This window comes from Mesoplodon mirus (assembly GCF_964341445.2).
Source record: "Mesoplodon mirus genome assembly, chromosome: 4".
Lineage (NCBI taxonomy): Eukaryota > Metazoa > Chordata > Mammalia > Artiodactyla > Ziphiidae > Mesoplodon > Mesoplodon mirus.
The window spans coordinates 164001435-164029157 of NC_138979.1; the positions used below are offsets into that span (position 1 = coordinate 164001435).

General features: G+C 41.5%; 1 protein-coding gene across 7 annotated transcripts in view; it reads left to right on the forward strand.

Annotated features, from left to right (window-relative positions):
• The window catches only part of NRXN3 (neurexin 3), a gene marked incomplete at both ends in the record, with an annotated part of 1625679 nt that overhangs the window by 43671 nt on the left and 1554285 nt on the right, over nucleotides 1-27723 (forward strand). For all 7 annotated transcript variants that reach the window (XM_082616773.1, XM_082616786.1, XM_082616783.1 and 4 more), the window contains one exon: nucleotides 11080-11109. In XM_082616773.1, coding sequence (XP_082472899.1) covers nucleotides 11080-11109 — 30 coding nt within the window. The remainder of the gene's footprint in view (nucleotides 1-11079; nucleotides 11110-27723) is intronic.

Genomic DNA, 27723 nt, shown 5'->3' on the forward strand with positions numbered 1-27723 from the left:
TATTTGTTGCTCCAATATTGAGGGGGCACTGGTGGCATTTAGGAGGAAGGGACAACGAATGCTAAATGTGCTGCAATGTATGGGAAAGTTTCATTCAAAGATTGTGCTGTTCAAGATGCCGTTGGTGAGACCAAAGAGAAACTGTTCTAGATTAATTCCTTCTTTGTACAGGAGAGAAAACAGGCCATAGCACTTCCCTGTAATTCAGCTGAGTCACACAGCCTATTTATGGCAGCATTGGAGACCCTCCCATTCCGAAGACCTGCCTAGGAAGGTCTGGAAAGCTCCTGGGCTAAGCTAGTCAGTTTGTGGGGCCGGGCCTCAGGAGGAGTGGGGCGATGGAATACAGCTGACTGTTGAGGACAGTGGGTGCCCTTATGGGGCCGCTTAGCTGACTGTGCCTCCCCATGGAGGGAGGCATCTGAGGACACCTGGGTAGGCGGTCTGCCAGTGCTGCCAGCTTACTGGAGAAGTGATGTTGGCAAGAGATGGGAGGGGGGGTTGGAGGAGAGAGGGCCTAGATATGCCAGTCTCCTGAGTAACAACAGCAGTGACTACAAGCTTTTGAGCCCTTCCTACGTGCCATGAACTCTGCCTAGTGCTCTCCATCTGTGGTTGCATGTGATTGTCACAGTGATCCTGAGAAGATATCTCACAAGTGAGATGCAGTTGTGTTACAGGAAAAAGGCACAGAATAGTTAACATGCTCGAAATCCCAGTTAGCAAGAGGTAGAGCTGGGATTTGAATCCAGGTTTTGGATTATTTAGAGCCGTGGTTTGCAAATTCTGGTGAGCATGAAAATCACCTGGAGAGTTAATGAATGTGATCCAGGCTCATTGAAGTAAGACATTTCCCCCAGGTGCTCTGATAGGACCAAAGTTTGAAAACCCAGTGTTTTAAAGGAAAGTGAAGGGACTTTAAAACTGCAGCATTAACTGCTGTTTTATACCCTCCATAAATTAAGGGAAGCAGGGAGGTGGGGGTGAGGAGATAGAAGGGAGGATGGGATGAATGATCCCCCCTTTGTCTGAGCTCCATGGCACCTTAGGTCACGGGGCTAGTAAAGCCCTCATCATAATACACTATGCTATAGCCAGCTGTGTATTGTCCCCCACATGCCCACATCGGCCACTGTGGGCTCTTGAAGGACAGGGAGTCCCTTATTCTTGAGAACAGAGACTTAGCCATGCCTGCATCCCCACTACTTGCCATCTTGTATGTGTTCATAAACTTTGTTGCTAGAATCAGCATTTCAGAGATGGAAAGGAGCCAAATGGTTGTCAAGGTTCTTTGTGCACCTAATTTTTGAATCTCTTCTCTAAGAGTTTATTCAAACTTGGCTTGAACCACTGCAGGGATGAGTAACTCATTGCTCCTTTAACCATTCTGTTCCATTCTAACAGCACTGAGTGTTCACAAGCTCTCCTTTATTCTGAGTCACTATAGCTTTCACCACCTGTATTGCTTCCAGCCCTTGGAGACACACAAAATAGATCTCATTACACTTCCCAGTGTTTGAAGACAGGGCTTTTGTCTTTAAGGATTTTCTTTTCTAAAGGCTAAAACATCTCCAGTTTCTTTGGGCATTCTCATACAAGGGTTTTCAGCTCTTTCATCCAGGTCATAGTTCTCTGAAAAAATAACATTTTTTTGCTTCCTTTCCGAAGAAGGATGCCCACATCACATACAGTGTTACAGACATGCTGCAACTGGTTCATTATAGAGTGAATTCTAGACTCCCTACATCTCTGAATGGCAGCATCAAACACCTTACTTTTTAAAAAATGACTATAGTATGAAATTGAACTTAAAGTCACGGAAAAGTTTTAAGATTTTTTTTTTTTTTTTTTTTTTTTGCGGTACGTGGGCCTCTCACTGTTGTGGCCTCTCCCGTTGCAGAGCACAGGCTCTGGACGCGTAGGCTCAGCGGCCATGGCCCACGGGCTCAGCTGCTTCACGGCATGCGGGATCCTCCCGGACCGGGGCACGAACCCGTGTCCCCTGCATTGGCAGGTGGACTCTCAACCACTGCGCCACCAGGGAAGCCCCAAACTTTTAAGATTTTGTGTGCACTGCTCCTAGGCCATTTCTCTTCCCTTCCTGCACTTGTGCAATTGGTTTATTTGACTTAGACGTGGGGCCACTCTTTGATGTTGTCAAATTCATCCCTGGATTTTTAAAATCCAGCACACCATGGTCTATTTGGATACAGTTAATTCATCTAGCACATCTGCCCACCCTTCCAGCTTCATGTCATTCATGAACAAAGAGCTATTTTAGAGAAGTTCATGACATTTGGAGAGCAAGGACTTCCTCTTCTTTGGGAAGAGTCTTTTCTAGAAGCCATAATTGCTGATGCTTTAACCCTTAGAGTGACAAGCATGACTGCCTTCATCTCTCTTCCTTCCATGGTATTCATGAAAAAAGAAGCCACACCCACCGCTCCAGAGAGGTGGAATAGATTGGGAAGGTGCTGCAGACATTCTTTCCTCTTCCCTGTGGCTATGCCGTACAGACACTGTTGGTGATTCATGGGTGCCATTGAGGAAGTACTTCCTGTTCAGTCCAGGTCACCATGCTGTAAGAACAAAGTTGGTCTAGAGGCAAATAGTGAGTGTGCCAGCACAGTTACGTCCAGCAAAGGGCTTAGTGGTGAGAATGGGATGTAGTGGCATCATGGAAGGACCAACCCAGAGGCACCTGCCTTGGAGAAACAGCAACAGGCTCTCCCCTGGAAACTATCACTATCATCAGTCCAACTATTCACTTCATCCCCAGTATTGTTCAAGGCTTGTGGAAAAGCCAAAATCATATAAGTAAACGGTTGATCTTCTGTTCATGTCAGTTCATGATTGCTGTTGGGTGGTTTGTCGATGCCTCGTTTCGTGCTTCAACCTTTTTGATTATGGGTGGTGTTCTCAGGGTATCAGTTTGAACCATTTTAATTGTCATTTTTGTAGGTCAAAACCAGTCAAATATCAGCAATTTCATATGGTTCAACCCAGTAAGTAGTTGCTTGGCCTCTTCAGAAATCATCTTGGTTCACAGAAACTCTACATCTTAGAGTTGGAATGGATTTTTGGTGGTTATCTTCTAAAACCCCACTTTGACTCTCTTCTGTGGCATTCTGGCAAGTGAAATATCCCCTACAATTCCACCCCCATCTTGCTGAATGCACTTGGTCCTTTATCTTGCATGTGCAACTTTTAAAATGTTTGAAGGTAGCTCTCATGTCCTTACCTAGCTCTCTCCTGTTTGGGCTGTGCATAGCAGTTCCTTCAGCCATTCTGCATGTTACATGCTTTTGGACCTCTTACCATCTGATTCTTCTCCTTTGGATATGTCTACCTCATTAATGCCCCTCCTAATATATGGCACTGTTCTCTGAACCAGAACCCTAGGTTTTGTGGTCAGTGATAAGAAGAGGTGAGACTTTTGACTTCTTTTTATTTGTGATTTTTGGGGGTTGGTGGGGGAAGTGGGAGGTTGTGCTTAAGTGCCACAATTTATATTTGCCCCTTAAAATTAAATTTTGCTTTTGCCTGCTCACATCTTTTGGGCCCTAATTCCAATGACTAAAGAGTTAGCTATTCCTTTCAGCTTTAGTTCATTACAACATCCAGACGGCATGTCATGAATGTTCTCAGCCAAGTCATTTATCAAAATGCTGAGCAGGTCTAGGCTCTGCTGTAAGCCACTGGAGAACCCCAGACAGGACAAGGAAACTGAAGTCCACGATGAAGCTCATGATGGAGGTCAGGAAATTGCCTGTGGAAGGGCTGGTCTGAGACACGACTGTGGAAGTAATTGGAGCTTTCCTTCAAGCCCCACCTCTTCCCCTTAAGCAACCTTCTCCCCAGTCCCAGCCTGTCCCCTGTGTCCTTCCCTGCCCATGGTGGCAGACTTCCTCAACCTGTGACTGCGTGTCTCCATCCTTCGTTCTCACATGTCCCTGTGCCACTCCTGTCTTTGGAGAAAGATCTTAAGCTTGGCTTCCTGATGATCTCACACACAGGGCAGTGCAATGACTGAGGAGCCTGAGTGCAGCTCATGTTCAGATTTGCATTTTAATGAGGGGAGTTGCTTAATAACCCCAAGAAATGACCCAGGAAAGGAAAAGCTTCATATTTTAGTAGAATCTGGGGATGAAGATTGAGGAGAGGGAGATGGTGGTCATTTATGTAAAAGGGTTTCCCCAGGGCACCTTAAATCATGCTACACCAGAATCATAAATGAAGTTGAATTAATGTCCAGACACTATTTTCTGCTCCTGAATTCTCCAAGACATGTCTCCTCCCTTCTCCACCAGCACTGAATTAGACAGGGTAGCTAGTGTCATAGTTACCATCCAGCCTGCAGAATCCACCTGCTGGCTTAGAATCCACATTGCACCACTTATTAAGCAGTGGGATTTTGGCTCTAGGTCTTGGTTTCCTTCCCTGTAAAATCAACATTATAGCAATGACTTTCCCATAGAGCTGTATTTAATGGCATGACACATAGCCATGCCTTATATATAGCAAACAGTCAACAGATATTAGCTACTGTTATAATTCTTTTTACCAAATTAACTGAATTTCCTCTCTTCTAAGCACTTAAAATGCTAAGATGTGTATTTCTTCTTTCCTCTTCTCTCTTTTCCAAGTTCCCAATCACCCTGAAGACACGATGGTTACCTGTGGCTTCTCTTTCTGTCAGGCCCCACCCCCTACCATCTTCACCATCTCCTTACTTCCTCCAGAAACATAGGGTGAATGTCTCAATTACCTTTTGATTTTATGTAATTACTCTTTTTAAAAGTCCTTGTGGCTTCATAAAAATTCAACGTTGGCACTTGGCACTTACAGCAATTAGTGACATTTCACTTCTCTACTTCAGTATGGAAAAAGAGATGATATGTATGGATTTTACAGGGGGAGAAAAGTTACCCTGAAAGTGAATGAGAGAAAAGTCTTGGCAGAGATAACTTGCTTTCCGCCCCCCACCCCCGAATCTCTCTCTCTCTTTTTTTTTTTCCATGAGTGACTTCCTTCTTCCCCCGAAATATTTTCCCCAATTACCCAGCCAAAATGAAGGAAGGAAGGAGGATTAAAAACCATCTGAGGGGGTGGGATATTATAGGTTTGAGGGGAACACAGTACTAGCTTAAATGATGGAGGCCTTCAGCTTCTGGCCTGGTTCCTGAACATTGCATCTTCCTTTTGCCTGTTTCAGTAAATGTTTTCTATTCTCTGTATTAGTCATTTTCATGACAGGCTTCATGATGGCCACAGCCACTTACAAATGACTTTGCTTTTACCATTTCCATTCTCCTGAGCTGCAAAAGCAGCTATCTCCATAGGGATTTTCCCAAAGGTATAACATAGTTTAGAGGGCCATACGTATATTTTGCATATAATCTACATATGATTTGCAGTCTGTTCTAAAGCAGTTTCAACTTTGCATGTCTTACCTACTGATGATCTTTTTCTCTTCTTGTTCTTGTATGTACCCTGAGAACCTGTGCACCACAGATAGATAGGCACAAGAAGGGTGGGACATAGCACTAGAAAGAGTGAAGAGAAGGGTAAAAAATATCAGACATCTTCATGGGATCCAGAGTGGTCCCTGAATCCAGCTAGGGTAGCACTTTGACAGTGTGTGACATCTACATAGGAAACATTTCAGTTGCTTTCTAATTTTTATAATTATTTTAAAAAAGGCATTGTAGTTCCATAAGCATTCTGTATTGAACATTCTCAATATCCTGACTATCAAAGGCTCTTCCGAGCTCACTTCCTGTCCCCTACCCTCCATTGGGTGAACTTTTATGGAAATGGCTTTTGAATCTTCATTGAAGATCTATTCAAATTCAGAGCTGTTGGTGGGATTGTTTTGGAAAGATGTGGTCCCCTTTGCTTCCCTGAGCCCCCTGTTCCAGCCCATATCTTGTCTTTTACCAGCCCTGAGCATCAGGTTCAGATTAAATGCCAAACTGCAAACCCAGCCAGGTGCTAGTCCCAAGGCTGGCTGTGTGGTCTGGGGGGCTGCTGCTGACCCTCTGTTTCTGAAATGGACAAGAAGGGTGATCTTCATTCCCCTCCCCCCGCCCTGCTTTCCTCGTCAACCACATACATAACACACAGCCAGCATAGATCGCTTTTCCTTCCTTGCTAATTATATCCTTCTCAGTTAAGGTTTTTTTTGAGCATTATTTTTCTGTATCTATATTGGAAAGCCATAGAGTTCCTTTTTCTTTTTGAATGTAAAATTTAATGTTGAATATGCATGTAAAAGAAAGAACCTCCAGGGTATCTTCATATCCCCCATCCCTCCCAGGTTAAGACTCAGTGCTCTGGCCCCTTTTTCTTGGAGGATTCATTCACTTACATGGGCACAGACCCTCTCTTTCGTGAAGTGGAGGTGATACACTTTCATGTTTGTCTTTACTTTCTTGCAGACCTTAGTCCTATACTGTTAAATGCACCTTAGACATTTTGCTTGAGCGATTCTTCTGTTTCTCCAACGTATCATGCCTAAAACAGAACTCGTTATCGCCCTCATTCCAAATCCATCTCCCAACTCCATCCCACCTTCCTATTTATGACAATGCTTCACTCAGTCTCCCATCCGTTCTTCCCCTGAAGCACCTCATCGGTCACCTAAAGCCTGTTGAATCCTCTTTTCCCCTTTTCCTTCCTGCTGCCATGATACTAATTTAGGCCCTCTGCCTATGACAGATCTTTCTGCCTCTCTTTTCCCTCTAATCCATCCTGTCCACACCATTGCCAAAGCAATCTTCCTCAACATCATTTTCCCTGGGTCATTCTCCTGCCCACAAGCCCTCAATGTCTCCCATCAGCTGCAAGATCAAGTCCTTTTTCCTTAGCCTGGGAACTCAAGGCCTTCATACAATGGTTCCATACTTTGACCCTTAAGATCACCTTTCACTTCTTCCTCAGATGAACCGTTTGTATGTGTTCATTGTTGTTCGTACAGCACGCATTACATACCTACCATGTGCCTGGCAGTGTCCTAGGTGCTCCAGAAAGTTGACATGAAAGTCCTTATAAATGCAATTGGTGGTCTTGGGAGGTCGTGGTGTTAACCTGGAACGTCCTCCATCGCTCTTAATCCTAAACCGTCTTCCAAGGCATATTGTAAACCCCACTTTCCTCCAGAAACCTCTGCTGCACACCCAGGGCCCTCCTCACTGTCCTACTGTCCTTATTGTCTGAATTAATCATTTGACACTTACCAGTTACCCATCACTCATTCCTCATTCACTCACCAAATACAAACGGAGCACCTACTGTGTGTCAGGCACTATGCTTCACGTTGCCTCACACATCGGTATGTTTTTATAGCATAAACAACAAAAAAATAACCCTTATATCGTCCTTACCATGTACAGGCACTGCTTTACATATATTCATTTATTTAATCCTCAAAACAACCTATGAATTTGGCATGATAATTATCCAAATTTTACAGATGGGAAGTCAAGGCACAGAGATGTTTAGCAACTTTCTTAGGGTCACAAACTAGAAAGTCACAAAGGTGGGATTCAAATCTGGCTCTGAAGTCCTTGATCTTAACCCCTACCCTTCACTTTCAGGTACCACTATATATATATCATATGTATGTTTGTGTAAATATAAACACACACACACACCTTCCCAACTAGACTCTAAACTCTTCGGGGTTGACAACTATGTACCACACTTGTTTGCATCCCACTACCTTATGCAGCCTTTACATATAGTAGGTACTTGCATCATTTGTTTGATTGATTCTTGTTTCTTCCATTCACTTTTGGGGGGAACTGAGGTCTTTTTGCAGCAAGTAGGAGGGTTTTGGGGTGGAAGCAGAGAGAAACAGAATTTCGGACTAGACCTAGACCCTCTGGAATTCCTGGTTTTCAGTTCTTAACTCTGCAAGCTTAGGGGGTAGGTTTATATAAGAGAAGATACTAATATAAAAGCTCACAAAAGTGCAAAAATTCCTTCCTCAAAAAGCAAAATAAAACTCAAACCATATTACGTTTACACAGTTTCTCCCCTCTCTCATGTTATTTCCTGTTATACTTGTTTATGTCTGTTTTGCTTTGTTGCCTACAAAACCAAAGTTTTGACATCAGGATCTCAGATTTGCACTCCTGTCCTGATATTTCTATTTAAGATTTTCTATAAGTTGAAGAATATGTACAATTTATTTGAGTCACAGTACTGCAACTACATATGTAGCTTAATAAAACCTGACAAGTACATATTTAAATTTTAAAACACAGGTGGTGGATATTTGCATTTTAAAAGGATTCTTCCTTTTACAAAAGTTTCCACCTCAGGGTTCCATTATATATCCAATTCCTCTTAGTGCATTTGTCCTACAATTTAATTTACCAAAATTTGATTTATATGTCACTCTAAAGGGGTAGCTCTCAAGTTCTAGTGAGCACAAGAATCACTAGTGCGACTTATTTAAAATTCAGATCTTTCCGCAACTCCTCCCCAAGATTCTAATTCATTAGGACTTGGGTGGGGCCCAATCTCTTCACTGTTGTTAAGTATCCCCAGCCGGTTGATGCAGGTGGTCAGTGAAATGTGTTTTGGGAAACACGGCTTCAAAGAAACACAGGTAATACATAAATGGGCCCAACTGTAGGGGCTTCTCCAGGGCTTTGAACACCCTCTGAATACCAAGTGTCCCGTTTCCTCTTCATTTGGCAAGTTGTTGTTTACTCTTCTGCCTCTCTTCTACTCACACCTCCCAGCTGCCAAACATCTTTAATTGCAGGTATAAAAATGTTTGTCCTTTCATTTCAAAAATGAAAGGACAGTTATCTCAATAAAGCCCCCAGCTTTACTGAGATAACTGACATATAACATTGTGTAAATTTGAAGTATATAATGTGTTGATTAGATACACTCATATGAAACACCTTCATTTCATCACATAGTTACCATTTCCTTTTTATGGTGAAGACATTTAAGGTCTACTCTCTGAGCATTTACATTTCAAGTACACAATATAGTACTATTGTCCTTTTATTTTTAACCTCCATTTTGCTCTTAGGGATCTCTTTGGATCTTCCTTATTCTCATTCCTTTCTTCTTTTTTTTTTTTTTTTTTTTTTTGCAACACGCGGGCCTCACTCACTGTCGTGGCCTCTCCCGTTGCGGAGCACAGGCTCCAGACGCGCAGGCTCAGTGGCCATGGCTCACGGGCCCAGCCACTCTGCAGCATATGGGATCTTCCCGGACCGGGGCATGAACCCGTGTCCCCTGCATCGGCAGGCAGACTCTCAACCACTGCGCCACCAGGGAAGCCCTCTTCTTCTCATTTCTTAATGCTGACAACCCTCCTGTGAATTCACACACCTGTTCCCCTTCCCCCTTCACATACACCAGCTACCTGGCCCAGACCCTCCCTCTTAGTGTGCTTGATCTGGATGCTGAAGGCTATGGCTTGGTCCAGAAATATCAGGCACTTTATGAGTAGTTACTTCTGCTGAGGTTCCTCTTAGTCAAATCTCGTGCCTTTGTTCTTTCTTCTTCTTATCCCCTCCAAATACCCCTTAAATACCAAAATTTAATTTTTTAAATAAAACAAGTTATGAGAATGACTTGCTTTGGCATGATTCCCTTCCTCCATGAGTATTAATATCCTAGGCCTTGAGAGATGAATGCCAGACATGTACATTTAAAATATAATAGTTTAATGAAATTTGTTTAGAAAAAATGACTGACATTTATGGCACATGTATCTATGTATTTAATATATCATTGATCTTTAAAAAGTTAGTTGCTTGACCCATATTTTGTCTTTGATCACTTCTCTAAATCTCTGGTTATCTCCAAAAACATTTACAGATTGCCATACTTTAGAGATTTTTCTCCTTTATAATCTCCTATATCCCTGAATTTTACTCTGGGTAAAGTTGAGATCACTCTGGGGTGATCTCCAAGTAACTCCGGTAGTCATAAAAGCAACGGAAGAGCCAATAGCCATCACGGTTGGCTACTGGTTGGAAATCTTTTAATAGATGTATCAGGACTTATGCTTCCCTTGAAGTAATGAGCTCTTAAGAGCCTTGTCTGACTTCCACAAGAACATAGTGAGAGGTTCTGCTACTTGTTTATTGGGCCTCCATGTACCTTCTTTAATCCATTCAGTGCTTGGCTAGGCTTCTGTGATCAAAGGTGAGGGACTTTCTAGGAAAAGTTGGTGGTGGATGAGGGACAGAGGTAAGGGGTGTGGTTGTCACTGGGTGAAGGCAAGGATCATATGGAGATAGTTTCAGGTTGTCTAATTAACTCTTGAACGCAGGAGCTCATTTTTTAAAAAAAATATTTATTTGTCATTTATTTCTTTATTTAGGCTGTGCTGGGTCTTAGTTGCAGCATACGGGATCTTTAGTTGCAGCATGTGGACTAATTAGTTGTGGCATGCGAACTCTTAGTTGCGACATGCACGCGGGATCTAGTTCCCCGACCAGGGATTGAACCTGGGCCCCCTGCATTGGGAGCGTGGAGCCTTACCCACTGGACCACCAGGGAAGTCCCGCAGGAACTCATTTTGTATGTTCAGTGTGGTCCATTTTTGTAGAAGCGACTACTGTATCTAGGGGGAAAGAAACGTTGGATGGTAATCTCTGGATGTGGGATTACAGGTGATTTTTTTCTTTTTTCTTTTCTGAATTTTCCAAAGTTTCTACAGTGACCGTGTATTATTATTAAAAACAATTTAAAAGAAAGAAAGAAACCTACTTTGCCCGGCACCTGGAGTCTCTTTCCTAAGGGACCTAACGTTTAATAGACTTATCTCAAATCCTACCTATTGCATAGAAACCATGGTGAAAGGAACGTTCTCATGACGTGGCCCAGAGGTTCAGCCAACAAAAGACTGACCTTGAACTGGAGGGCCCGGGACGTTCTGCCCTGCATTTCAGTGCTCGTTGCGTGCTCCTCAGTATGCGTGGATGCCCCTGCCACTCCTCCCCCTCAAGAAGTACGAGAAGACTGCCTGGCGTGTGGGATTCTAACTGTGTCTTCTTTCTTTTCTCCTCCCCCTCTTCTCCCCTCTCTTCCTCCCTCAAGGCCTCTCCCACCTCATGATGAGCGAACAAGGTAGGTGCTCTGTGCTTCTGGTGCTGCAGCTGCCTGAATCGCTTGCCTTCGTGCCTCTGGCTGGTCGCTCAGAGCCTCATCATCCCTGGCAGACCATTTGCTGCCTGCCTCTCCTGCCATGGGCCAGGCTGGCAGCAGGGCCATCCTGCGGTGGGGGGCACCTTTCCCAATGCATCGTGGTTTCCCGCCCCCATCACCCCCTTGGCTTCTCCATTATGCACCATCATTTGTCATCCTGGGCGCTGGCTCTGCCGGGCTGCCTCCAAGAGAGAAGCATGAAACAAGCCATGACGGTGTCGATAATGGGGGTGAATGAAGCTAATTTCAGAGCAACAGAGCGGTTAACTTCTTCCCTAAGCCCCATGCTGGGGCCTCAGGTTGGGGGAGAGGAGCTGGGCTTCTCTGAATTTCACTCTGAGTAAAGGTTTGCTTATTGTCTTCCCCTCCATCCCACTGCCCATTGTAATGACTTTTAGCCCCAGAGCCCCGAATGGTCAAAGGGAACCCTTGGGGGTTTGACTGTTTTCAGTTCTGTATAAAAGCAAAAACCACCGAAAGAACATGCTAATGTCCTCATGGCAGGATTCTAACTCATTATACACCCTGAAGAAAACTGCATATAAAGATCTGTAAATTCAGCATCTGCAACCTAAAATATTCAATTATGCAGGAAATGAACTGTGCAGGAAATTCAGCTCAGCTAAGCACAGGGTGGGCTGTGAATGAAGCCTTTTTCTCCTAAATAAAAATTTTCCATATTATCAGCCTAAATCAGGATTCAAGAACTGAGCCTACTTAAAATTGTCTTTTTCTTCACCGTTCAATTGCTGCTATTGTGTTCCTTCTGCACTTTGGAATGATTGCCAGATGGGTCTACCTGCCACGCCCTGACACCAAAAGAGTGTACTTTAATTTCTCTTGTCTTTTTCAAAATACACATGGGACTCAGTGCCTTTTTTTGGAGGACCAAAGAAAAGGGAAAGGAGAGGTATTTCCATGTTGTGCTGTTTTTTCTTGATCTTTTGAGTAGGGTGGGGCAGCACGGAAGGACACCCCCCCACACACACACCCATTTCCTTACACTGGATCCATCAGACAGTGTTGCCATAAAGGGGAGTATATGATCAGATCAAGGAACAACCCAGGTCTGAGGGAAGTTTGCTTATGGTGTCCAGGTAGCTGCGGAGGTGGGTAATTGAGGGCATCCTGACTTGATAAGGCAGGACAAGGAGGAAGCACACTTGACCAACAGAATTGTGTCCTCCAGACCTGAGCCAAGATCCATGATGTGGACTCTGGACATTTCAATGAACACATGGTCTGGTATAGGAGCAGATGTCAAAGAACAGAGCTGGATGGAGGGGGTCAGGTGAGTTTCCCAGTGTTAGACGGTGCTCTGGAAGAGGTTGGGATGAAGTCTCTCTATTCTTGTAGGTGAGTGAGAGAAGTTATCCCCCTACAGCAGGTTACTATGAGGTGAATATGAGTAGGGGGTGCTCTTTATGTCGACTTAGTATCCAGGTAGTTTGAGAGAGTTATGCATATCTCTACAGAGTGGTAAGACCCAAGCTCTATGAATTGCTGGAATTCGGTGGCCCGACCTTGATAACAAGTTCCACCAGAAAAAGCAGGCCCTCAGAGTCCTGATGACAAGATGCCCTTCTACATTGTCTCCTCTTATGCTCTCAGCTGCCCTTTTGGAGTTCTAGCTTTTACAGTGGCTTGGAAGTCTGAGCGTATCATATGGCTGATGTCATAGCATAGAGTCTAGGTAGATGAGATAGGCTGGTGGGGACTTCTTTAATCTTGATTCAGTTTATTTCAGACCCACTGATGAAGCACATGCATTTCAGAGGGCTGAATCCCAACATTGGTGTGAAAAGCATTTGGAGAACCTGTATTGTATACCCTTCCCACTTTTCCGCCTACTACTCAACTTCTCTTGGGCACTCAACATTGAAGTGTACATGAATAGAGAATTCAGACATACTATGTACACATGCTCTGGGGGGTAAGTCAGGAATCTTCTAGAAAAAGAGTCTTTAGGCAATGAAATAATGACAGACATGGGTGTTGTGAATCCCTCTTTAGAGAGATTTTGAAAAAAGGATGCAGAATTCTTCTGGGTGGTCAGTGTCACTAAGATTTGAAGGTGCAATTTGCTGTTTAATTTGTTTTTAAGAAGGTCCTTTGACCCCAGTCCTCCTCCTCTCATTCTTTTCCATTTCCCACCCTTTGTCTGTTCTTGCCCTTGTGATAATTACCTAAAAAGCCAATACTCCTTTCCTTTTCCTTAATCCTTCAACATGAAAGAAAGAGATTTCTGTCTGGTTCTTGCTGAATCTCCAGAATTTGTTTTTGATGCCCATAAATATGTGTGGAAATACTAATGTATGTTGTGTGTGTACCACCTATGCATGTATGTCATACTCTTGATCCTCATGACTCCTATTAATGTTGAGAAAATACAGGAGAACTTAGATTCTCTGAAACTTTCCCTAAACAATCTTACACTGGTTAAGTGTGTGCAATTTCACATACATGTGGCTATGCAGTGCTTTTGCATGCAGATTTGGTCATGTTTCTAAGGATGGGGCGGAGAAGAAGCTAATGGGATAAAGCTTAACCGTGAAGCTGATGGAAGCAGCCTTGCTGGTCACACTGTTTAAGCAAAACATTGTGCATTTGTTTTGTGCTGCCTTCTCAAGATTGTACTGCTGTTGCCATTACGATTGTGGGTTTTGTTATGTGTGTTACATTTCTTTGTGTGTCTGCAGTGTGCTGATGTTTTACTCTCCCTGCTCTCTCTCCCTCTTGCCGCCTCCGTGGTGGACACCATGCTTCCTCTTCATAACTGGACGTTCCTTTCTGTAGGTAGAAGTAAAGGTAGAGATCATTTTATTTTTATCATTATAACTATCAATCTGCCTTCTGAAATATTCATGTATACAAGGGGAATTGTTGATTCTGATGAATATAGTCCAGATTTTAACAGTGTTTTTAACAAAAACTAAAAAAATAAAATAAAATAAAAAGCCAACGCTACTATTTTCCTTCAATGTACTTCGTACTCGGTGGTTGGGGATCGTTCTGAGTTGGCCTGCCTCCCTCTAAATCCGGGATGAGCCTTACCCATTATGGTGTGCTGTTTCTAGCAGGAATGGGGGGTTCTGAAAGTGGTTGTGTGGTGTTGGGAAGATATATTTTACTTAAATCAGGGTATTCTAAGATCCCCTCCAGTAAATGTATTGAAGAGACAGGAAAGATGTGAAATGAAGTGCCAATGTTTCATCACTTGGGAATAACTGAATTCAGGGAGGGAAGGATGATAGATGAGAAAGGGGAGAGGATTGGTGAATAGCTTGAAATTTTATTTAATGTGAAATTTGGGGGATATTTATTGCTCTTTTATCTTCTGTGTTACATATTCTGTATTTTGGGGAGTGGAAGTCTTCTGATTGGGGGTGATGAGCTGAGAATGGTGGGACTGGAGGTGTGGAAGAACATAGGAATGGCAGTGCATTACATCATAAGGAAAAAGTGGAGAAAGAGACAACACTGGATTTTAACTTACCAAGTCCACCTTTTGCTGGGTAGCCTGGGAAAAGGAGAGACGCTGAGCAGATGCACTTGCTCTGATGTTCTGACATGCCTTTCAGTGCTTCACACCTTTGGGTACCACAGCTCACTCATCCATCCCTAATCAAAGCTGTCAGCGACCTGAGCCTGGAGGACCTGCCTCACCAGCTCACATTGGATTAGCTGTTCAGGACTGAAGGGAGAGGTTAATTAATAAATTATAAACATGTATTTGCATTTGGTTCTCCCCTTTTCCTTCCTAACTCTCCAGTCCCTATTTCTGTGAAGCCATGTGCCTCTGTTTCCTGTAAAGACTGGCAAATAACAGAAATAGGAAATGTGAATTCTGGCGTGAAGATGTTGAAGAAAGATGGGGCTGGCAAGATATTGAAAATGTTGATTTGATGACTAGTCTGTGAACTGGCCATCTCTCATTTGAATTTCATGCCTTTCTTGATTTTTAAAAAGTTATGTATGGTTACCTTGAAGTGGTTCAGTCCTGTCACTTTGGGGTTAATTGATTGCCTATTCCTTTTATGCTAATCACAGGGGCAGGGTTCATCCTCCGAAATCTGTCATGGGGACCTCTTACCCTGTTATGAGCTTGATACCTTTAGAAAGGAGGTGGGAAAGGGGAACAAGGAAGAGGAATAACGATTGAAAGGGTACATCTGGCTGCCCCCTCCACTTCTCTACTTACTGTATTCAACCAGAGGCTTCTAGTGATCTCTTCATAGGCAAAGTCACCAGTCTTTGCCCAGGACACAACCTTTCTGAAGCACGTGGCACTGTGTCACTTGTCCCTTCTCCCACTGGCTTCTATGAGAACACATTAGGGTCAGTCTCCCCTGCCCCCGACTCCAACCCCTGAACCTCTCTCCTTTTCTTTCCCTAATTCCCTAAAACATCCCATAAGAAAGAGGTCTTTAGTGTTTTTAGATTTTGCACATGGGTATCTTATTTTCTTTCTCCAGTCACTGCTACTAACACTGACTGATCATTTCCTATGTGGCAGCCATTGTGCCGTGTGCTTTATATGCCTTATCACACTAAATCATCACAACTGTCTTGTGAGGTAGATGATAGTGTTATCCTTGCTCTATGGACAGGTAGATCAAGGCTCAGAGAGTTAAATAACTTAAGTCAGATGGCTACTAAGTAAAAATGAAACTCAGAATCTGAGCACCTAACCACTACTCTATAGTGCCTCTCTTGGGTCCAAGGATGACATCCATGGATATGCCTCCTAACTACCTCCCTGGCACTGACCTGGCTCAAGTTCGAACCTGCCACTTTTTCATTCTCCATAACACATGTCCATATAACTGTACTGTCACTTCAATATTTAAAGTCAACCTTCGCACCATCTGGCCACAAACCAGCTTCCTTATTTTTGTTAATGGTTCTCCCGTCTTCCTTATCACCTGGGCTTGAACTCAGCAATTGCTTTCTTTCTCCTTCTTGAACTTTCCTACTCCCAGGTGATGTTAAGAGAGGTTGTTGGGATTCTTGTTTGGAATGTCTCTTGCATCTCTATTTGACACTCTGGTTCAGTTCCCAGTCAGCCCTTATTAGATTAGTGCCCTAGCCTAATTAGTCTCTGTTCTCTTCCAGTCTGTCTAGTAACTGAGAACTGCTTCAGCTCTGCTGTCCCCCATATGGAGTGCAGGATTAGCTATCTCACTTTCAAAGCCAACCCTAACATGGCCTTTTTACCTTTAACCTTCCCCCCTGTTAATCTTGATGCAAAATTGCTGCCAAATATGATACCAAATAACCTTCCTGGACCTTTCCCCGTCTCCTAGTTTTACTGATTCTGTGTGTCTCCCCCATGACAGCTCCTCCTCCTCTTGTTTCTGCCCACTGACATCATACATAGATTTTATCTCTTAGTTGATGATGTCAGTGCTCTGCGTGCTGCATGCAGATAGGAGCTTTCCTTCCAGGTGCCCCTCTACTCTCCTATATTAAACTTATTTGGGGATCGGGCTACTCCCCACTACTAGACTGCAAGTATGTTGAAGACAAATGTATTCATTTTTTAATGCCCAGATGGGTCAAGCATAGGAGGTTATACCAAGAAGGGACTCAAAGCCCCTAATCCTTCTTATCCTGCTGTCAGTCATCTTCCTAAAAGGGAAAATAAAGCAAAAGTAAAATTAAATCGGATCATGTAGCTGATCTGCTCCAAAGCTTTTGAAGTGTTCCTGTATAATTGTCAACATGCCTTCTGCACTTGATTTTCTACAATAACTTAGCCTACTCTGCACTATCACCCCCACCAGGCCCCTTGTCTCGACCGAAAGTCAACAGCTCACTCTGCCTGAATCCACACTATAGTTTCCTGCCTCAGGCTTTTCCTCAAGCCCTTATCCTCTTTCTTGAATGTCCTTGGAACACCCTTCTCCCCCTCATCACCCTTTAAGGCTCAAGCTTCCTAGGTGCGCCAGACTTTGTGTTTCTGTTATAAAGTACCTAGGCCCAACTGCCCTGAATCAGACTTATTCATGTGTTTCAATCACCCCAGTCCCTAAAGAACCTTGCACCCATACTGCACGTAGCTCAGTACTTTGTCCAGAGTTGTACACCAACCTATGCCCCTTATCACTACCCCAACCAACTGAGCAAAGGATCCCCAGTGGGTCATGGGGTGAGGCCAGATGTTCTGGCTCCAGTCCCCTCCTCACTCAGGCCTTCTCTTGGCTGTGTGTGCAAGTGACAGAGGGAAATTGTCATAGATTACGTCAGAATAAAGGTGAGAAAGTCTTTGGATATATTCTTAGGAGCTTGTCAGAGAAAAGAATGCCTCAGATTCTGTCATTCTTTTAAAGCTGAGTGATGAAACAGTAAACGTGTAGTGGAAAGAATTGTGAAGTTAAATCTACAAAACTGAGCAGGATGTTTAGGCTATAATGATAATTGCCAAATTCAGGAGGTCATTGGGCTGCACTGGGCCAAAAGCAAACATGACTTTAACTAGAAGTAGCTGACCGAAGGAGTTCTTCAGCAATCAGTCTTGGTCAGCTTTTTTGACTTGATTTTGACTGCCTTTGTTTAAGTGTTTAGGGTGCGTTTTGGCCTCCATCCCCCTTTTCTTGTCAGTTTGGGGACTGACAATCCTGGGTTAGATTACCAAATACTTTCCATTAGAATGAACTTGGAATAGGTGTTGCAGACTCAAATGCCTACAGGGGCTTGACAAGTATTATCAAGGAGCAGATCTTGTAGTAAGAAAAGTCCTAGTGTAAGATCAACAGTAGGGAGTGGTACGGATTGTGGCAAACTGGAAAGCACAAATCCCGTCAAGGGCAGCAGCCTCTACTTGGCTCCAGCTGATTGCTGCCATGCGAGAATGCATGCCCAGTGTCACCAGAGCTTCAAGATAAGCCAGAGTAGATTTTATAAAAATGTCAGCTCATGGCATCTTTCTTTCTCTCTATGTATATGTATACATACAGTCACATGAGCCAAATGATTTGGCCCATGAACCACAAGCTTTTGGCCTTTGGCTTGAGGAGAAAAGAGGAGTAAAATTTTCCTCCAAGGTTTCTTGCTGAATGTCAATAGTAGGCAGCATGCTTGATTAATTTTCGCTTTGCCCACAGCAGTGGTCAGGGCACCAGGAATATTTCCTCCCCTTAGCACTACTGCCAGGGAGCCTGATCCATGTGTTGGTTGAAGTTAGTTTTGTAGAGGGGAGTGAGCATGGGTGGAGAGGGTATGGAGGATGCCCAGAATGACCAAGAAGAGAGGTCACAGACAGCTTCAACAATTGCCAAGAACCAGCACAAGTGGTAAATAGTAAGGGTGGCTAGGGGGCATTTAATTCCTTTTTCCTTTTGCTCTACAGAACTTTTTATCTCCTAGACTAGATAGTGTTGACCCTAAGTTTACTTTAATCCATCAGATTTTAGAGACCCCTTCCAATTTATATGTATTTTTCCCCTGTAGATTTGATCACTGGCCTTTTAATGATGAACTAGTCAACACTGGCCAAACTGGAAAGAGATAATTAAGCTACATGAACTTGAACACGATTTCATGTAGATTATATTTTGCTGGTAATAACATTAAAAAAGCTCATTTCGGGAGTTGAGGCCTCTCTTGTCCCTGCTAGGACACAAGAGCCCTGCAAATAAGTTACTGCTTTGATAGCCAACTGTTTATGCAAATTAGTAAATGCAATGCCAGCTACTAATTATGAAAATAAACTCATCTGTGCTCTATAAATATCTAATTATAATAAAATAAGGGCAATATTATATTTCCATCTCTTGCCTCATCTGTTTCTCATCCACCACTGATTTGTCCTCTTGACAATGAATAACATCATTTTGTTTTTAAAAGAAGCCTATTTTCCATGTTTTATTATTTTCTTCTAATGTTTTGAAAGTCTGCAGGGGGAAAATAGGTTTATTTTAAACACAAGAAGTAAAATTGCTTGATTTTAGCAACTCTGTTTTTGACAGTGATATCTAAAATGGTGCTTTAAAATATGAAAAATGTTTTTTCTCCTTCCCTGTTTAGGAATATGCATTGGACACTGAAGGAATTTTTTAAAAACAGGTGTTTCTTGGAGCATTTTTAAAAATGTGTAAATGTGAACAGTAGATTTATTAGCAAAATGAGCAATGGATCAATGGGATGTTTCAGTTAAGTTCCAACTGGCATTATATATAAAGGAAAATATTTCTCAGATTTCTAACCAATATGTCTATTTCCTCCTTCTCAATTATCTATTTGGATTTAGTATTTACACACAGATTTCGTTTCTGTGTGCATATATCATAAAACACTTTCTCCTCCAAGGTGAATGGTGACCTATGTACGTGTATAGACTTTTGCTTACCAAGGCAAGTTGGTTAATCTTAGAGGACGTGTAATTTTCAACTTTGATAACATCTACAGGATGTTTTATTAAATTGTATTATCTTTATGAAACATTTATAAAGAATTCAAGCAAAATGCATTTCCTTATGTGCTTAGGTTTGTCTATGCCATGGTGTGTTTTTCAGGTGTGTGGGGCAGTGTATATACATCTGGGTATAGGTACAATTTGTCCAAATACTTATTAATAGGTTTATACTGGTTGAGTATGTTATTACACGTAGCCTTCATTGGTAGAGTACTAAAAATAATTCATTCCAGTGTGATATACATCTGAATTTAGCAGATTGTGTACTTTAACACTTGAAAAGCAATGGTTATTCAGCATTCAACAAATATTGACAGAGAGCCAACAACGGGCCAGGCCACTTGCTAGGTATTAAGTACACAGGGCGGACCCAGGAAATATGGGCCTGTCCTCTGACATCTTGCTAACAGTCAGTAGACTTTGAAAATGGTTTTCAAATGTCACAACCACCTCTCCTTCTAAAGCCTTACATAAATTCTGTTTTCGACTTATTATTATATATGTAGTCTTAAAATGATTTTATTTATTTTAAAGGGAAACTGTCAGGTAACAATTCAGTTAGTTGACTCCCCACCTTTTAACTTCTCAGAATCAGAAAAGAGAACTTGCTTTGTATGGGAAAATGTTAGGCATTTTTCATTTATTTATTTGTTTATCTTTATTGAAGGATAGCATACATAGTGTAAATAAAACCTATGAAATCCATACTCTTAAGTGTACAGCTTAAATATTTTTTAACCTATATACACCCATGTTAAATACCATCCAGACTGAGATATACAATGTGTCCATCATCTCATAAGGTTCTTTCCTGCCACTTTCTATAGCTTATTTTTAATAAATATATTTTATTCCCCCTACTTCCTTTAAAACTGTGTGATTCCATGTAGTAATCAGCAGGCAGTCTCCAGATTGCTTTAATTTTCATCAAGAAAGATTAACCTTGCAAGACAGTGAGGCATTGTGGTTTTCACTATGTGTAAATAGAGGCAGAAAGGTTGCCCTCTGGTGAGGTGGAGCTTTGCCTGGTTTTTGATGATACTCAGTTTTCCCTCTGCACAAAGAGAATATCTAATTGATATCATTGGGTTTTCCTCTTTTTTTGAAGGCATTTAGTGGTGAATAGAACAGCAGGGGTAGAAAAGACCATATGCTTTGTAAAAAGCCAGACGAATAGCACTTTGTGATGGACGTCTGATTTTAACAGTGACACATCTTTCATTAAAATTTACATATAAAGTAAGGGCAGGCACGGTGACATGAAAGCTAATGCAACTTGCACCTCTTGACATAAGAACAATCACAAGAAACTGGAGATCCCAGATGGCAGCTTGGCCTTTGCCATCCTTTTAATAAGCTACTAACTGCTAATTATTTCACTCTTTTGGGCAAGTTAATTTACTGTTGACTCTTAAAGAGATACTGCTCTTTTCTCCCCCCACACCTCAGAAAACAGTTCCTTTCACCTGGAGCTGTGACAAGTGCTTCCGTGCAGGTTGGAAGCTTTCCAGCCAGTTGGAACAATGATGGCAAGCACTGGTGTGGAAAATGTCGCTGAGTAAACAATATTTTTTTGGGTCCTTTGAATATAGCGCATTTAAAAAATTCATTTGGCTAAGGATCCATTGTGTGTGCTTGTGTATGTATAAGTGTGTAACAGCGATAGTTCAAGCAGCCAACACAGGGAGAAGATCTGAAATTTGGAGCCCATTTAAAAGTGAAAGAACAGCTGCCTTTTAAATGGCTGCTAATTCTGACAATTAATGCTGTTTTGTGTGTGTGATTTTCTGTAATAGCCGTTAGGAGGGATGATGGTGTGTAATAGCTCATTTCCTAAGCTTTATGGTAATGTTGCATAGCAAAGACCAGAGAACTGAAAGAGAACCAGGTCCCACATGCTCTGAAGCCCTTTTAAATGAAAAGCCAGCAAAGTATGCTTTTTTCTGTACTTCGACTTCCTTATGATGATTTTATATTTTAGCCAGACACAGATTATTGAATGAATGATGTGCAAGTGGGCTTGGATGCATCGGGAGTGCGTGTTTGGAAAAGAACCTTGTTTGTGACAAGCTGTCTGACAATCAAAATATTTACTTAAAGATAAGCTAATGACTGTTTCTTGCAAATGCCGGCAGATCCATTATTGAAATGAGAGTCAGTACTTTGGCTTGATGCTATCCAAAAATAAATATCAAACCTCAAATACTAGTGTGTGTGTGTGTGTGTGTGTGTGTGTGTGTGTGTGTGTATTACACTTCTCCCTGAACAAAATAAAATGTGTATCAAACAACAAAGGTAGGAAAATCTCCCAACCCACTTTCTTGAAATATTTAAACTGAACTTAGTATCTTACTATAACCAGTTGCTCCTAGTTGCTGTTAAGAATCACTGAATGGCTTAAAATATGCATTGAAAAGAACATATTCTTGAATTATTGGTGACATCTCTGAACATGAACTTAATAATGTGAGTTTCATGGTCTAATATCATATCTATAGTGACTGGCATGTTACACAGTTGATGGGAGGACTGTGGAACACAATCAATACTAACCATTTGCTTATTGTTTAAGTCTAGAGGAACTAGAGATGTTTTAAAATGTTATATTTCTTTAAAACTAATCACCTGGTTTCAAAATAGCCCCAAGGAAAAACACAAGTGTATGTGATTTGGGAGAAATTTTGTCATCTTTCAGAATCTGATATTATATAGTGTGTTAATCCAGATTGCTATTTTCAGAAAGAATTTTGACAAGTGCTAATAATATTTCAAGAAAAAAAGTAAGGGAAAAATAGATTCTTAAAACACAGATTTAAAACAAAATTAAACAGATTTTTTGACCTTAGGACTTCTCAGAGTCTTTGTTAGGACAATGAAAATTTTGAACCTCTAGGAAAGAAAATGTCGTTTTCAAGTTACCCAAATTTATTTGATGTGAAATTCTTTTTTTTAATTTACATTTTGGATGAGACAGCTAGAATTAAAACTAGTTTTCCAGTCAAAAAACTTTGGACAAGATAATTCTAAAGTCCCTTCTGAGTCTAAAATTAAAAACCTTAATGTCTCTAAATTTTGAAAGAGGCTTTTGGATTGCCTTCACTCAAGAATCCTTTTTAACTACATTTTCTGTTTGATTGGGAATAGTTTTTTGGATGGGTTAGTTTCAATAGAAAAATTACTGCTTCCTGGTAAAGTACATAACACAGATGTTAAAACAACTGTGGTTTTAAAGACACTAGTCTTGTTAAAGTACTCCCAGTTTGTATTACCTAAGTACTATAATAGATATCCATATAGTGTGTGTAAACAATGCTTCTGATAATGGCCTGCTTAGCTCTAGGAAAAGCTGATCTCAGCATAAGATGGGAAAATTACTAGGAAACTTATTAAGTCTTATTCGCTTTGAAATTTGGAGGAGGTTAACAGTCCCCATGGTTATTTCTCTACTGTATAGCTAAGGTCATTCATCTTATCACTCTGAGAGTTTGGCTATCAATGGCTTTTTTTTTCCAGACAGTGAACATGTAGGTGAAAGAAATTCTTTCTGGTAAGAATTACTTGTATTTTATTTAGAAATCATTGACTCAGCTAAGGATTCTGTGGCTCTCTCACTGCAAGCCTGAAGACTTTGTCCTATTTATGTGCTGCCCGTTCAGTATGAAGTGGCTGCCATTGATCCATCTGTAGTAGACCGTTTGCCTGGGGCTATTAATCTGGCCTTGGAGATGGAGTTTGCTGAGCCAGCCATAATCGCCCTCATTTCCCCAAGTGACCAATAATTTACCGATGCGTTGGCCAAAACTGTTATAGGTGAGATTCCCAGTTTTAAACTAATTGATCCATGTGGCAGTTGAGCTTGGAACACCAAATATCCAGGTGTGAGTAATTCTAATGCATGTCAGAACTATGGAGTAGAGAGCGCACTGCGGTAAATGTCAGGAGACCTAGTTCTGGGTGCTGAGGAAGAAAACAGGTAGATTAAAGCACTGATGTTAATGCTCGACACTTAAGTTATATGAACTCATTAAGCCTCATATCCTAATAAGTAAAATGGGAACAATAATATTACCTACTTGGGAGGATACTGAGACAATGTATAGAAAAGGCTTATGCTAGAGCTCAGATCTAACATAAATAAATATTAGTTATCATAAAGATTAATAATAAGCATTAGTTATCATCGTCATAAATACACCTTGTCAGCATACCATCGGCCTTGGAACTTTGAACAAATTAATTCATCTTTTTGATCTTCTAGTCTTTACCTGTGAAATTCCTACTTGGTGGCTTTGTTCTGGGTAATAATTGATATCATGCAAATTAAAACGACACTATACAACATTAAGGAATTAGTAATCCATGAGAATACGAGCCCCACAAAATCAGGGGCAGTATCTGTGTTGTTTGTCATGGTATATTCAGTGCCTGCCTCAGAGTGGAAATGACTTGGTCAGTATTTGTTGAATGGGCACTAGGAATCACCGAGTTAGTAACACTTAGCAGAGTTCAGTACCACGGACAGCTCCAAGCGCCTCCTTGGTACTACTGCACTTTCAGTAGGAGGATTTGGGGCACCTCCACTGCAAAAGGGAACCATTGGCCTCTTCCTTTAGAGCCACCCATAACAGAAAAAAAAAAAAAAAAGGAATCGTGTTAAAGCCTGATCGTTCTTCAAGTCTTCAGTGGATGTGCTTGCTCTTTTTCTGTGCATAAAGAGCTATGGGATTTCCTTATGTTACCTGATAAAACTATAAGGGTGATAAAGAAAACAAAAACATTTAGCTAACAGTTACTTTTTTCAAAGAGCTGATTTGCTTCCCCAGATCTTAGAAGGATGTCACTTCAGAGCTGAAAGGGAACTTAACACTCCTTTAGTCCGCCCCACCGTCATTCTGTGGGTGACAAAACATATGCTGAGAGGGCATAAGTGCTGTGCGTGTTGCTCTGTTGACAGTGCACAGCGCTGTTGGGATCGGACCCGGACTTCCTGACTCCTGGTGCTATTTTCTTTTCCCTCCCACGAAGTTGCCTCAAGGTTTCTTAGTCATCTTCACTGCATGAGCGGCATTTGCTATAGATTATTCACAGGCTGCTGAGATCATTATCGATAATGTCATGTAAGAAAGATTCTGGAGATATGGAGTGCGTGCATTCTAACTAAGCAAAGCTGTCTCTTAAATTACTTGACTGCCCTAGGAACTGATGCCACCCTAGCTTTTGAAGTTGTCAGTCAATTGCTCTGACTCTCAGGATTTAATAATGCTTTGTACCACTTATGGACTTGCCCTATCGACTGCTTTGTCTTGGCTGAAGTAAGATGGTGACACCAGTTGACTTAAAAAAGCTTTTACACCCATTTTTTTTTCTTTTTATTGTTCCCAGGTTGACAGTCTATAACAGAGTGGATGCCTGTGAGAAAATCCACTTAGGACTAACTTTCAAACTGTCACTTAATAGTTTTTCCACTTCCTTTCTTCCTTAAGAATAGTTTAGTAATTTTACTTATGATTTTCTTTAACTAAAAAGGAACATTCATTTTTCTCAAGTAAGAATGTATTTGTCTTTAAGCCAATATCATTTCTTTGTTTTTTTTTTTTTAATGAAGTTTCTCCTTCAGTGTTAGCCATGTGTCTGATAGGTTAAGTTTAGTACCCTTCCATGAGGCAACTTTGGGAGATGTTGATCAGCGCATGAAATCAGCTCTTAAATTGTCACGAAATTGCCTTCCTTCAGACTGTTTTGATCACAAGGGCTCTCAAGTGTCAAAGTCATTTGGAGAACTAGATAAATAAAATGCATGAGCACTAAGCTTTGTTTCCCAGGATAGAATAAAAGTGTTTTCTACTATGTGCTTCAGCTTTGGTAGTGATTTGTTAAAAGGCAAAAAGAAAGGCAGTGATATTAAATATTTACAAGAGTGATTTAGTTGTATTATCTGTACTCTACCTCTTTGTTTAATAGTGAAATCAGCTAATGTTGAAATAAATGCCATTAAACCAGTGGTAGTATGAAGGTCACTGCCTCGGCAAGGTTAAAGTAATTTGTGGAGAGTAATGATTTTTGTCAACTTTCCAGATCCCTTCCTGTTTTGGTCGGCTTCACTCCAAAAATAATAAGAAAAAAATACATTTGAGAATTCACAGGCTCACTTTCTCTTTTCATCCTGTATGCCCTTTCTGGCCAACCAATAGCTGGAAGTCTTTTGTGCATTTTTTGTTTCATCTATTTAGTGGACAGAGACAGGCCAATTCTCCCTAGAGATGAGAGGTTGAATTTCCATTCACTGACTCTTCTGTCAGCCCTTGCTTGGCAGTTTGTTTTAGAGGTGAGGATCACTGTCTCTTCTTTCCTGGAAATGGTTTATCTTGTCTGAAATGATTCTTACATTTCTCTACCAATTCCTTTTTGACCTAGAGCAAAGATTTTCTTTTCTACTTTCTCATTTCACTTTAAAGAAGAAATCTCTGAATGAATACATGGCCTTATCCCCATTTACATCGACAAGAATACAGAAGTCCAAGGTTACAAAACTCGTTACAACACTACAGTTGACCCTTGAACAACATGGGTTTGAACTGTGAGGTCCACGTATCCATGGAGTTGTTTCAATAGTAAATACTACAGTACTACAAGATCCATGGTTGGTTGAATCCACGGATAGGAAACAAAGGATATAGAAGAACCATGTATATGGAGAGCTGACGGTAAGTTGTACACAGATTTTTGACTCCACAAGTGGTTGTGCCCCTAACCCCTGCATTATTTAAGGGTCAACTGTAGTAGCAGAACCAAGATAAACTTAGTTTTTTTAAAAAATTATTTAATTTATTTTTGGCTGTGTTGGGTCTTCTTTGCTGCGTGTGGGCTTTCTCTAGTTGCAGCGGGGGCTACTCTTCATTGCGGTGGCTTCTCTTGTTGCGGAGCACAGGCTCTAGGCGCGTGGGCTTCAGTAGTTGTGGCTCACGGGCTCTAGAGCGCAGGCTCAGCAGTTGTGGCTCGCGGGCTCTAGAGCGCAGGCTCAGCAGTTGTGGCACATGGGCTTAGTTGCTCCGCGGCATGTGGGACCCTCCTGGACCAGGGCTCGAACCCGTGTCCCCTGCATTGGCAGGCAGACTCCCAACCACTGTGCCACCAGGGAAGCCCAAGATAAACTTAGTTTTGTCTGACCCCAAAGCCTAAGCTGATTCTACATTCCATACCATCACTTCAGTTAATTTTCTTTTGTGTAAAATGGTGATAATGATACATCATAGTATATTTTTAATAATGTACATAAATAATATATATAGTGTATTATAAATAATACATTACTTTTGGTAAAATTGAGAAGTAAATGAACTAACATATGTTAAGCACATAACAAGAAGCCTGGCTCTTGCTACAATTTTAATAAATAATATGTTCCCTCCGCTCTTGACAGTAATAATAAAGTAAAATTGAATTTAACAAGCATTGAGTATAAGGGATACAGGAATAAAAATCAGTCTTTGTTCTTAAGCAGCTCACAATATAGTAGGAGGAAAACATCTATATAATGAATTCCGAAAGCAATTCATATTTTTTTCTCTTGTCTTGGGCTTTGTCTGTACTAAACGCTACTTAAAATGTGACAGCCTTTTTCTGGGGGCAAGTAATTTCCTGTGAGGTTGTAATATTATACTGACATGGCTGTGGCAGCTCCTGTGGCTTGTTTCCCCACTATTCTGTGTTTACTTGTTACTAAAGTCCAGAGAGTGGGTTGGGAACAGGAAAAACAGAGAGGTACAGGGAAGTAATGGTGTGTATTAGGGTAGGCTAACTGCTATAACAAATAATTCCCAAATCCCAGTGGCTTAATACTAGCAAAGTTTCTCACTCACATCACAGTTCAGTGCAAAGTAGTGGGTGGTGCAGGAGAGCTCTCTCCTCCACAGAGTCATTCATGCACCTGGGCACCTTCCCTCCTATGGCTTTGTCATTTTCTGGAACCTCAGCCTTCACTGCATTCACCTGGCAGATGGAGAGAGATGGAACGATGGAGAGATGGAGAGAGGAGAGAGAAAGAGAGGAACATGAAGGATTTTTTTTTTAAAGGGTCAAGCTTGGAAGTAGCGTGTGCCACTTACTATCAGCCAGAACTC